This window comes from Amblyraja radiata, chromosome 46 (assembly GCF_010909765.2).
Source record: "Amblyraja radiata isolate CabotCenter1 chromosome 46, sAmbRad1.1.pri, whole genome shotgun sequence".
In the NCBI taxonomy this organism is placed as follows: Eukaryota; Metazoa; Chordata; class Chondrichthyes; order Rajiformes; family Rajidae; genus Amblyraja; species Amblyraja radiata.
Genome location: NC_046001.1, coordinates 8,446,197 through 8,459,181, shown reverse-complemented (window position 1 = coordinate 8,459,181; position 12,985 = coordinate 8,446,197). Strand labels below are relative to the sequence as shown.

General features: G+C 45.9%; 1 protein-coding gene across 2 annotated transcripts in view; it reads right to left on the bottom strand.

The window, feature by feature from the left end:
• gls2 (glutaminase 2) overlaps positions 1 to 12,985 on the bottom strand; it is a 37,582-nt gene that overhangs the window by 21,439 nt on the left and 3,158 nt on the right. Inside the window, exons 2-3 of one of the 2 annotated variants that reach the window (XM_033015598.1) lie at positions 9,938 to 10,037; positions 4,944 to 5,065 (exon numbers count right to left, since the gene is read on the bottom strand). In XM_033015598.1, the coding sequence (XP_032871489.1) occupies positions 4,944 to 5,065; positions 9,938 to 10,037 (222 nt within the window). The remainder of the gene's footprint in view (positions 1 to 4,943; positions 5,066 to 9,937; positions 10,038 to 12,985) is intronic. The other variant, XM_033015599.1, reaches the window with a different exon arrangement.

The window sequence follows — 12,985 nt, the reverse complement described above, 5'->3', positions numbered from 1 at the left end:
TGCAAACCTACCAAGACATGGCCGTCCACCTAAACTGACAGGCCGGGCAAGGAGAGCATTGATCAGAGAAGCAGCTCTGGTCTCATCTGACCAGAGCACCTTCCTCCACATGTTTGCTGTGTCCCCCACATGGCATGGTAATGTGTAACTCTGGAGGAGTTACCATGTAACTCATGGTAACTCTGGAGGAGCTGCAGAGATCCACAGCTCAGGTGGGAGAATCTGTCCACAGGACAACTATTAGTCGTGCACTCCACAAATCGGGCCTTTATGGAAGAGTGGCAAGAAGAAAGCAATTGTTGAAAAAAAGCCATAAGAAGTCCCGTTTGCAGTTTGCCACAAGCCATGTGGGGGACACAGCAAACATGTGGAGGAAGGTGCTCTGGTCAGATGAGACCAAAATTGAAGTTTTTGGCCTAAATGCAAAACGCTATGTGTGGCGGAAAACTAACACTGCACATCACCCTGAACACACCATCCCCACTGTGAAACATAGTGGTGGCAGCATCATGCTGTGGGGATGCTTTTCTTCAGCAGGGACAGAGAAGCTGGTCAGAGTTGATGGGAAGATGAATGGAGCCAAATACAGGGCAATCTTGGAAGAAAACCTGTTAGAGTCTGCAAAAGACTTGAGACTGGGGCGGAGGTTCACCTTCCAGCAGGACAACGACCCTAAACATACAGCCAGAGCTACAATGGAATGGTTTAGATCAAAGCATATTCATGTGTTAGAATGGCACAGTCAAAGTCCAGACCTAAATCCAATTGAGAATCTCTGGCAAGACTTGAAAATTGCTGTTCACAGACGCTCTCCATCCAATCTGACTGAGCTTGAGCTATTTTGCAAAGAAGAATGGGCAAAAATTTCAGTCTCTAGATGTGCAAAGCTGGTAGAGACATACCCCAAAAGACTTGCAGCTGTAATTGCAGCGAAAGGTGGTTCTACAAAGTATTGACTCAGGGGGGCTGAATACTTTTGCACGCCACACTTTTCAGTTTTTTATTTGTAAAAAAATTTGAAAACCTGGTATCATTTTCCTTCCACTTCACAATTATGCGCCACTTTGTGTTGGTCTATCACATAAAATCCCAATAAAATACATTTACGTTTGTGGTTGTAACGTGACAAAATGTGGAAAAGTTCAAGGGGTATGAAAACTTTTGCAAGCCACTGTATGTAATAGAATGAGATTGCTGCATACTGTATAATTGAACACAAAACAAACAGAGAGGGTAATATGTTTGGAAGTGAATGCTGTTATGAGCAATTTTGACTTGCCAGTTAATTCTATTTGCTCTTACAAAAAGCTGGTTCTCCTTCAAGCTGGATTTGATTCCAATTATGACATGTACTGCACTGAGTAAATATAAACACGGTCTTAAAATACCAATGCATTGCTGCAAAATGGTTTATGACCTTTCTGACAGCAGTAAGCCGAGGGAAATGCTTGGTCAGGGTAATCCATGCTCTGCCTTCTATTTCACTGCCGTGCAACACAGTCGCCTTCTGTAACATCCCAGGGATCTGGCACCAGATTATTTTATGGGCCTTGGTCGGCTCACCTAAGCCCATTCTAGCTGGTCCACGTGACAGGACATTGATATAGAGCATAGACACAAAGTGCTGGAGTAACTCAGTGGGACAGGCAGCATCTCTGGAGACGTTTCGGGTCGAGACCCTTCTTCAGACTGAAAGTCAGAGGAAAGGGAAACGAGAGATTCCTGAAGAAGGGTCTCGACCCGAAACGTCACCCATTCCTTCTCTCCAGTGATGCTGCCTGTCCCGCCGAGTTACTCCAGCTTTATGTGGCTATGAAAATGACATCGCAGTACTGTGGCAAGGTGTTTTTGAAGAGGTTCAAACACAGATGTGAGGAAGGTAGCCTTGATTTTCCTCGAGGGAGATGCGAGTTTTTTCGTATCGTATCTCCGTCCGTAATGCGGCCTAACATCGTGCACCTGGCAGCCTCTTTCTGGGGTTCGACCTCGGGAGCTCTAACCGTGGGAGCCTGCGGACTTAACATCATGGAGCTCGCGGTCCTCGGTTAGGGACCGACTTCGGAAGCTCCAAGCCGCAGGAGCTTCAACCGCCCCGATCGCGGGAGCTTCGATCGCCCCGACCGCGGGAGAAAAGGAGGAAAGAAGATAAGACTTTATTCCCTTCCATCACAGTGGGGAATGTGGGGAATCCGTTGTGGTGGATGTTTATGTTAATGTTTATGTAGTTGTGTGTCCTGTTGCTTTTTATTGGTATGACTGTATGGCAAAATCAAATTCCTCGTACGTTGCAAAACATACTTGGCTAATAAATTAATTACAATTCTGATTACGATATGGGATAGCAGTAGAATTAGGCCATTCGGCCCATCAAGTCTGCTCCGCCATTCAATCATGGCTGATCTATCTCTCCCTCCTAACCCCATTCTTCTGCCTTCTCCCCATAACCCCTGACACCCGCACTAATCAAGCATCTATCTATCTCTCCCTTAAATATATCCATTGACATGGCCTCCACAGCCTTCTGTGGCAAAGCATTCCACAGATTTACCACCCTCTGATTAAAGACATTTCTTCTCATCTCCTTCCTAAAAGAACGTTTTTTAAATTCTGAGGTTATGACCTCTAGTCCTAGACTCTCCCACTAGTGGGAACCTCGTCTCCACATCTAGTTCTGCACTGAAGTGTTTCTGGGAGCAGTTTATATTGAATGTATTCCTCGGCCCGAATAACATTCCCATTTAACTGGCATTACATTTTCCCCTGACTCAGATCACATTTATGTTGAGCGAGCCAATAGCACAGTGATGGCAAGAATCTTATGATCTGATAGTGCAATTCTATCTTTAGATTTTGCCCGTTAAATGAGATGCAGACTATAGTGGTTAACATGATTGCCATACCAACAGGCCTGCAATCCCAGAAACAGCTATTTGCTTTGCCTAATATTTCCAGCTAATTTTTTACTCCAACGGAAAATTTCAAAAATTAAATTGCCAAAAATTGCAGAACAAGAAAAATTCCTCACAGCCTTTGGCGTTAGCTGAATATTTTGGTTTATGCCATATTTCTTTTGAAACTCAATTTCTATATATAGGAACAAAGAGGTCCTTCTGCAGTTGTACAGAGCCCTAGTGAGACCACACCTGGAGTATTATGTGCAGTTCTGGTCCCCTAAATTGAGGAAGGACATTCTTGCTATTGAGGGAGTGCAGCGTAGGTTCACCAGGTTAATTCCCGGGATGGCAGGACTGTCATATGCTGAGAGAATGAAGCAGCTGGGCTTGTACACTCTGGAGTTTAGAAGGATGAGAGGAGATCTCATTGAAACATATAAGATTGTTAAGGGTTTGGACACGTTAGAGGCAGGAAACATGTTCCCGATGTTGGGGGAGTCCAGAACCAGGGGCCACACAGTTTAAGAATAAGGAGTAAGCCGTTTAGAACGGAGACGAGGAAACACTTTCTCTCACAGAGAGTGGTGAGTCCGTGGAATTCTCTGCCTCAGGGGGTGGTGGAGGCAGGTTCTCTGGATGCTTTCAAGAGAGAGCTAGATAGGGCTCTTAAAAATAGCGGAGTCAGGGGATATGGGGAGAAGGCAGGAACGGGGTACTGATTGGGGATGATCAGCCATGATCACTTTGAATGGCGGTGCTGGCTCGAAGGGCCAAATGACCTCCTCCTGCACCTGTTGTCTATTGTCTATTGTCTATTCTTAGTCTTTTACTCTCTTCTCCACCCCAAATATCTCATAATAGTTTGTTTCCAGAATAAAATCAGTGCTTAGAAATGTCAATTTGCTTAATTTCTATGCTTGCAACGGCAAAGCTTATGCAAGTTAACTATGGAGTAGACTGTGAAAAGAAAGTCACAGAGTGATACAGTGTGGAAACAGGCCCTTCGGCCCAACTTGCCCTTCGGCCCAACTTGCCCACACCGACCAACATGCCCCAGCTACACTAGTCCCACCTGCCCGCGTTTGGTCCATATCCCTCCAAACATGTCCTATCCATGTACCTGTCTAACTGTTTCTTAAATGATGGGATAGTCCCAGCCTCAACTACCTCCTCTGGCAGCTCGTTCCATACATCCACCACCCTTTGTGTGAAAATGTTACCCCTCAGATTCCTGTTAAATCTTTTCCCCTTCACCTTGAACCTATGTCCTCTGGTCCTCGATTCCCCTACTCTGGGCAAGAGATTCTGTTGAATCTACCCGATCTATTCCTTTCATGATTTCCTCTCATGAAGTTATAACATTAGGTTGGGAATAAATTGGGAAATAAATGGTTTAATTTATTTAACTCAACTTGGTCCTAGAAGCTGCTGGAGCAAATATTTGATGAATGGTCTCTGCAGACCTATCCCAAAGTCAGTATAGGCCCCGGACCATATTTGGTCAGGATTATGACATTTAAGCAATTCAAGTTGTTTTAATATTAGTGGCTGTTTCTTTGAAATCCACGTGATCTAAAAGGAGCTGCATCAAATGTCTAGGACATTTCCTGTCAATTCCCGTCAATTCCTGAAAGTGTTGTGAGACTACAATTATACAGTCTAACTATAAACATAAGACAAATGATTCGGAAGGACTGAATTGTTTAAGAAGGAACTGCAGATGCTGGAAAATCGAAGGTACACAAAATTGCTAGAGAAACTCAACGGGTGCAGCAGCATCTATGGAGCAAAGGAAATAGGCAACATTTCGGGCCGAAACCCTGAAGGAAATAGGCAACGTTTCGGGCCGAAACCCTTCTTCAGAAGGTCTGAAGGTCTGAAAAGGTCTCGACCCAAAACGTCACCCATTCCTTCTCTCCAGAGATGCTGCCTGTCCCGCTGAGTTTCTCCAGCTGTTTGTGTCTATCTGAGACAAATGATTGTCAGGTAAGAAGAGGGGAAAGCTTTCCTTGCAAATTAAATTTGTGATTTAAGAATGATAATGAGTACTTTTTGAAGAGGTGCCTGTCCAGCATGACGCTATTTGAGGAACTCTGTACAGTCTGACGCAGGAGGTCCATGCAGTACTTCAGCCGGGGGTCAGAGGTCAGCAGCCCTGTTGATTTTAATGCCTGCATTTAAAATAAAACATACGAGAATCAAATAACATGAACATCCACTCGGTTTCATGAAATCAGTGCTACTTCAAGAAAATACAGTTATGCCCCTGTCCCACTTAGGAAACCTGAACGGAAACCTCTGGAGACTTTGCGCCCCACCCAAGGTTTCCGTGCGGTTCCCGGAGGTTTTTGTCATTCTCCCTACCCGCTTCCACTACCTGCAACCTCCGGCAACCACCTGCAACCTCCGGGAACTGCACGGAAACCTTGGGTGGGCCGCAAAGTCTCCAGAGGTTTCCGTTCAGGTTTCCTAAGTGGGACAGGGGCATAAGACTACAAAAATTAGACAAAACCGCATCAATGTTTTACTTCAGCTTTTGAAACTTTTTCTATTTTTCCATCTCACCGGTTTCACCGCCTTTTGTCTCCTGGTGCTGGTCTTTGATTTTGCCAGAAATCAGCTACCCAGCCTAGGCAACCATCAGCCAACATTTGAGTGGCCATGGCCTATGGAACTGCGATGACAACCCATCCTCTCCTCTGGTACTCATGTGCACTTAAAGCCGTTGTCGCAACACACTGATGAAAAATCTGAAGTTTAAATGATTCTTTTTTTTCCTTCCACCCCAACTGTGGTCAGTTAATTTAACAAGAAATAAAATTAAATGATAAATATGCATTGATATGGAAAGGAACAACCACATTTTATTCAAAGTCGTGTCCAGTGCTTCATTGAAAAGCAGATATGGAGGCAGCTAGCTTAGTTCCTAATGAATGAGTTAATAACCTCCATTCCCTGGCACAGTTTTGAACTACACAGTTTGCTTCAGTATTGATATTTACTACGTTTGTGTCAGTGGTAAGCTTGCTACATTTGTCGTACAAGTGCTCAGGCTGAAAGGGAAGGGAAAGAAATCAGAATCCCCAATCCTGGTCACTATCTAATGACTCCTGTATACTGATGAGTATTGGGACAGGGCAGGATGAGGGTTTGACCATGATGTTTCCACAATCTATATTCTTTGATAGACACAAGAAGCTGGAGTAACTCAGCGGGACAGGTATCATCTCTGGAGAGAAGGAATGGGTGACGTCTTGGGTCGAGACCCTTCTTCAGACTGAGTCGGGGGAAAGGGAAACGAGAGATATAGACGATGGTGCAGAAAGAAAGATATAGAACAAATGAATGAAAGATATGCAAAAAAGTAACAATGTTAAAGGAGACAGGCCATTGTAAGCTGTTTGCTAGATGACAACAAGAAGCTGGTGTAACTTGGGTGGGGGAGGGATGGAGAGAGAGGGAATGCAGAAGTTACTTTAAGCTAGAGAAATCAATAGTTATACAGTCTGAAGAAGGGTTTCGGGCCAAAACGTTGCCTATTTCCTTCACTCCATAGATGCTGCTGCACCCGCTGAGTTTCTCCAGCATTTTCGTCTACCTTCATACCGCTGGGGTGTAAGCTGCCCAAGGGAAATATGAGGTGCTGTTCCTCCAATTTGCGTTTGGCCTCACTCTGACAATGGTGGAGGCCCAGGCCAGAAAGGTCAGTGTGGGAATGGGAAGGGGAACTAAAGTCAATATTCTTTGACTTGGCTCATGCAAAAGAAAGCGGTCACTTGGATCAGGTAGCTGGTACACTGCGGAATAAGAATGTATGTTCCACTGTTGAATCTCCCTCTCATAGAATCTAATTTAATTTGGATTATAGGAAAGATGTTGTCAAGCTGGAAAGGGTACAGAGAAGATTTATGAGGATGTTGCCAGGACTAGAAGGTCTGAGTTATAGGCAGAGGTTGGGGCAGGGCTGGGTCTTTATTCCTTGGGGCACAGGAGGATGAGGGGAGATGTTATAGAGGTGTATAAGATCATGAGAAGAATAGATCGGGTAGACGCACAGAGTCTCTTGCCCAGAGTAGGTGAATCGAGGACCAGAGGACATAGGTTTTAGGTGAAGGGAAAAAGATTTAACAGGAGGGGTAACACAGTGGGTGGTGGGTGTATGGAACGAGCTGCCAGAGGAGGTAGTTGAGACAGGGGCTACTGTATGCCAACATTTAAGAAACAATTAGACAGGTACATGGATAGGACAGGTGTGGAGGGATATGGACCAAATGCTGGCAGGTGGGACTTGTGTAGATGGGCGGCGTGGGCAAGTTGGGCCGAAGGGCCTGTTTCCACGCTGTATCATTCTGTGACTCTTATGAACTCAATGATCGCAATTAGCCTCAATCATAGACAGGAAGGATGCTGTGCAAATTCACCTTTTCAACACATATGGCAATTGACTCTCCTTCCCCTCCCCTGCCATGGAAACTAAGGAAGAGAGTTCTATAGCGATAAGCTCAGGTTCAATCCCAGTGTAGGTGCTTGTACTTCTCTTTAGAAAACAGATTAATGCATCCAGTTGATTGAATAACAAAATGATTGTTTGCGTACTGTAAGTGTTGCTCACATTGGCTTTCCGCTGCACACCTGCCGCTTATCTGTGTTTAAATAAATCCGTTCAAATAAAAAGCCCATCTGCCACTTAGTTCAGCCTCTCAACCAAATCTAACCTCAAACTGGACGAGCAGCTCCTCATTTTCCGCTTGGCTCATTGAATTCTCCAATTGTAGGTAACCCTTAACAACCTCCCCTTTCTCTCCCCCCCTCCCTGTGCCTCACTGGGACTCCTACCTATTTCCTCTCCCCCTCCACCTACACTGGCTTCACAATTCACCACTCTTCATTCCTTTTATCTCACACCTTTTTCGCATCTCTGATCTTTGTCCAACTGTCTGCCTTTCAAACCTCCTCTCACCTGCATTGTCCTGCCCCTCCTCTCTTCTACCTTTCTCCTCCCCCCCCCACAATTAGTCTGAAGAACCCGGAATGTCGCCTGTCCATGTTCTCTAGAGAGAGTACAGAGGAGATTTACTAGAATGTTGCCTGGGTTTCAGCAACTAAGTTGCTCTAACCTTTGGCTTTGTATCACTACAAGAAAGTTTCAAAGGTAGACAAAAGTGCTGGAGAAACTGATTGGGGATGATCAGCCATGATCACATTGAATGGCGGTGCTGGCTCGAAGGGACGAATGGCCTACTCCTGCACCTGTTGTCTATTGTCTGTTGTCATCTATGGAGCGAAGGAAATAGGCAACGTTGCATAGATGCTGCTGCACCCGCTGAGTTTCTCCAGCACTTTTGTCTATCTTTGATTTTCCCAGCATCTGCAGTTCCTTCTTAAACAATAAAGTTTCTTTGCATGAAGTAGCTTCATGAAATAAATTATATAATGTTGTAATAAAATATTTTCAGGAGTAAATCAGCTTGTTAATAGCAGTTGTAGATGGGTTAAAAAGCTACCAGTTGCATAACAATAGGGGATTTCCATTGGAGGGTGCAATCGGCACAGAACTGTTTTCTCTGAGCTGCTGTACTCACTAAACCTTTTCAAATTACAGAGCATTGTTCAAATATCCCCTTGAACACTTCACCGTTAGTTTAGCACTTTCTGCACCAGCACGTTCCCTGCGCCAGGTAGAGTCATAGAGAGATACAACATGGAGGCAGGCTCTTCAGCCCATCGAGCCTGCACCAGCCCTCAACCGCCCATTTTACACAGATCCCACTCTTTATTCTGCAACCCCAAACCCTCATCCCCTCCCACCCTTCCTTGACAAACTTCACAGCACAGAACGCATTGTAAATAGACAATAGGTGCAGGAGTAGGCCATTTGGCCCTTTGAGCCAGCACCGCCAGTGCTGAATCTGCCCTTTTTTTGCCGCAGCTTATTGGAGCATCAGTGCAGCGTATTGCAAATCAGCCGCAATCAAAATTTAAGATAGCCTCCTTCATCCGGGGAAGGTTGAAATGCAGGGAGCCTTGAGGAGTTGGTGGGGAATGGGGAGCAGACAGGAAAGGCATTTCAAAATGGGAGAAGATTTCAATAAATGTGATCTAAAAATTGGCAGGATGAAAATGGAAATGTTGCTTGAGAATGGAGGACCATAGGTTGCAAATTGCGCCTGGGTTTATGGCTCCCAGTGAAATGCCCGTTTAATTTGAACGAAAATGTGACTTTCCACGGGAGGAACTGAGATCTGAGTAAGCATGGCCTGATATCTTACAGGACAAGCTGCGTGGTAAAGGTTAGGCGTAAGCAACGTAACACGGGACAATACGATGCCCTTCCCTCCCGCACCACCCCCTCCCCGGGCACTTTCCCTTGCAACCGCAAGAAATGCTACTTGTGGCTTTACCTCCCCCCTCGACTCCATTCAACGACCCAAGCAGTCTTTCCAGGTGCGACAAAGGTTCACCTGCACCTCCTCCAACCTCATCTATTGCATCTGCTGCTCTAGATGTCAGCTGATCTACATCGGCAAGACCAAGCGCAGGCTTGGCGATCGCTTCGCCCAACACCTCTGCTCAGTTCGCATTAACCAACCTGATCTCCCGGTGGCTCAGCACTTCAACTGCCCCTCCCATTCCGAATCCGACCTTTCTGTCCTGGGCCACCTCCAAGGCCAGAGTGAGGACCACCGTAAATTGGAGGAACAACACCTCATATTTTGCTTGGGCAGTTTGTACCCCAGCGGCATGAACATTGACTCCTCTAATTTCCGGTAGTCCCTTGCTCTCTCCTCCCCTTCTCAGCTCGCCCTCAGCCCTCCGGCTCCTCCTCTTCCTTTCTCCTTTCTTCTCTCCACCCCTCCCACCACCCACCCTCACATCAGTCTGAAGAAGGGTTTCGGCTCGAAACGTTGCCTATTTCCTTCGCTCCATAGATGTTGCCTCACCCGCTGAGTTTCTCCAGCATTTTTGTCTACCTACAATAGGATGTATAATGTGGCATGGATTTGTGTGAGGAGGAGAAGCAGCTTAGCTCCCTGTTTGCTTACACTGATAAACTTGGGGGTCGTAATCTGCTCCTCTCCCTCGGTGATTGTGTAGAATAGCATATCCTCCAGTCCTGGCATCAAGCCCGGTTTGTGCTTCCTCCTGGTGGATAAACAAGCGGAGTAACTGTGACAAAATGTCTCACACTTTTCAACAAAGACCCATAATGAAGCGGACCCGAGTCGACTGAATCTGTCTAACAGCGTCACGTAGAATGTGTACGAACGAACTCCAGATGCTGGTTTAAGCCGAAGATAGACACAAAATGCTGGAGTAGTAACTCAGCGGGACAGCCAGGCATCTCTGGAGAGAAGGAATGGGCGACTCTATCAGTGTCTGAAGAAGGATCTCGACCCAAAACGTCAGCCATGTATGGAAATGCTTCACGAAGACAGGAGGGTTTGTAACGGAGAGCAAGAAAAAAAGCAGAACAATTAAATTATTACTTTGCGTCTGTCTTCACGGCTATATTAGAGAATCACGAGTGAAGCGAAAGTAAGGAACTGAAGGAGCTAAGTATTTGTCAAATAATAGTCAAGACAGAATGTTAAACAATATATATTTTCAGTCCTGAGGTGCATCTAATGGAAGAGTAACTATACGGTGGAAAACTGTCATTTTAATGTTAGAAGAGGAAGTGGGTATCTAAAAGATGATGTCTCTGCAACTCTACCAGATGGATCCATGAATGAAAAGTTGCCTGAAGAGGCCACCCCTCTGGCTTAACTGGTCTTTGGAGTTTCAACAAAGGAATATCTTTCATTTATTCATTTGTATAGTGCCAAAGGATAAAGGACATTTATTGTCACATACACCAATAGGTGTAGTGAAATTTGAGTTGCCATTTGCAGCACACCAATAAAATAAACCAACACAACATTATAGAATTTAACATTAAACATAAAAACATCCTTCCACAGCGGGATCAACGTTTCCCACTGTGAGGGAAGGCAGCAAAGTTCAGTCCATTTCCTCTACGTTCACCCATAGTCGGGCTTATTTGAGGCCTCCGCAGTCGCTACGGCAGCCCGATGTTTCAGGCCCTCTCGCCGGGATGGTGGAACTCCGGCGTTTGAAGAAGATTCTTCAGTGGCTTGGAGTTCCGATACGACCGCTAGCTGCCGGAGACCGCGGCTTCCGAAGTCCACAGGCCACTCTGGTCGGAGTTCCAACACTGGCGATCTCGGCGAAAGCTCCCAGGCTCCGCGGTGTTTAAAGTCAGCGCCGCTGCCCGCCGCTGGACGCTCCGCAGACCCCAAGGCTCCACGATGTTGAAGTCGGCGGTCCCAGCACTCCGGATCTCCACACGGCGACCAGGGTACCACGATGGTGCCTCAGTGCTGCGCTGCCGCTGAAGCTGCAGCTTGAAGCTCTGGGTGGTCTCAGGCAGGAAAGACTGCGCCAATTCAGGTGTTAGGCCGCGAGGAGGGGGCGAAGACGAGGCTTGGGGGAAAAACGCATCCTCGCCCAGGAAGGGCCTGGAAAAAAATGGTTTCCCCCTCCCCCCATCCCCCACATAAAAAAGACTAAAACGCCTCCAAAACAAAACTTTTAACAAACTAAAAATTAAAAAAGGGTGAAAAACTAACAGCTGCAGGCAAGGCTGCCACACTCTATGGCGCCACCACTCAACGCACCTTATCACATTTTGTAAATGCATTCCATATGAGTTACAATTTAAATTAACATTGTATGTCGGTAAATATTTAAACAGGTTTCTTCCTGACCTACTGTGTATTTCTACAATGTTCGGTCTTCATTTTTGATATCTAGCATTTGCAGGGTTTTAGTTAGTGTTTGGATGCCAGGAAAATCAGAATGTACCCGAGCTGCATTGCTATTGAATGTCAAGTGCAGTGAAGGCTCTTGCTCAGCAAGGAGCCAGTTGCAAACCTTCGCCATATGTTAAAGGACATCTGCAGTGAATAGGCAATACGTAGAGACTGTAAGGACAGATTTACCACACCAGTTTACGGTGTCTTTTAAACACGAGTGCTGGTGCTTGCAGAGATGTTGGCTAGAAGGTTGCAAAGCACCATAAGGTTCTGTCTTGTCTTGTTTCACTGGAATAGTTGACCATGGGCAATTTGCCAAAACTGATGGGGAAGCAACGTTGCTGTCTCCATGAAATACTTCCCCACAGAGCTTGCATTGTGCAATGCTGATTGCATTTATAACTGTGAGCGTGAGAGACGATGAGGGGAAAAAACGTAAAAACTAAGCTTTACCGTCCAATAGCTTGGAGACGCATCAACAACTCTTAAAGCCTTCAGAAGGAAGGCTGCCATTCCTGGACCCCTCAAAATGTAGTTGAAAGTTGAACTCTGAGCCCGCCAGGTGTCCTAGGTACCAACGTGTTGCCCAAGATGAGTGTTGATGGAGGATCATACAACTCTTCGCTCGGCTTACCTTGGGAGAGTCCTCCAGTACGTGGCATCTTCCGGGCGTTGCAGGTAGCAGGGCCCTAGTTGTCGCTTAGGGAACAATGGCTATTTGCACTCTGGGAACAGTGAGTGCAAGAACAGCCACCGGTCACCCATCATCTGGTCGCTCATCGCTCATCCACCACTCAGCGCTTAATGAGTGGGGAGCAAGACAAACGAATCTGGAAAACCCCAGATTGCTATGTCTACTGCCTTCAGCATGCCATCTGAGTTACGAAAGCGAAAATGAGCCAGTGTTCTCAATGTAAATAGACTTGCGAGCAGGTTAGCCTTGGCGATTTCCAATCACACTGCCACACTCGGGTTGAAGGTCGGACATTTGACCAAGTATCTAAGGCCCTGTCAATAAGTGTACAGAAAGCAGAGGAAGGATGAAAGATGTTTTAGATATATCATTACATCAATTCGGAGAGCTTCTGTGTAAACTAAGTGCCTTAATATCTAAATAGTTGCCTCACCAAACAAGTGTACCATTTTTTCAGCGCGCGCGCTGAAAAAATGGTACACTTGCTTGGTGAGGCAACTATTTAGATATTATTATCTAATAATTCATGTAAAAGACTGCAATTTGCCAGCTAGCTGATGTCAGAGCATGGTATCAGTTAG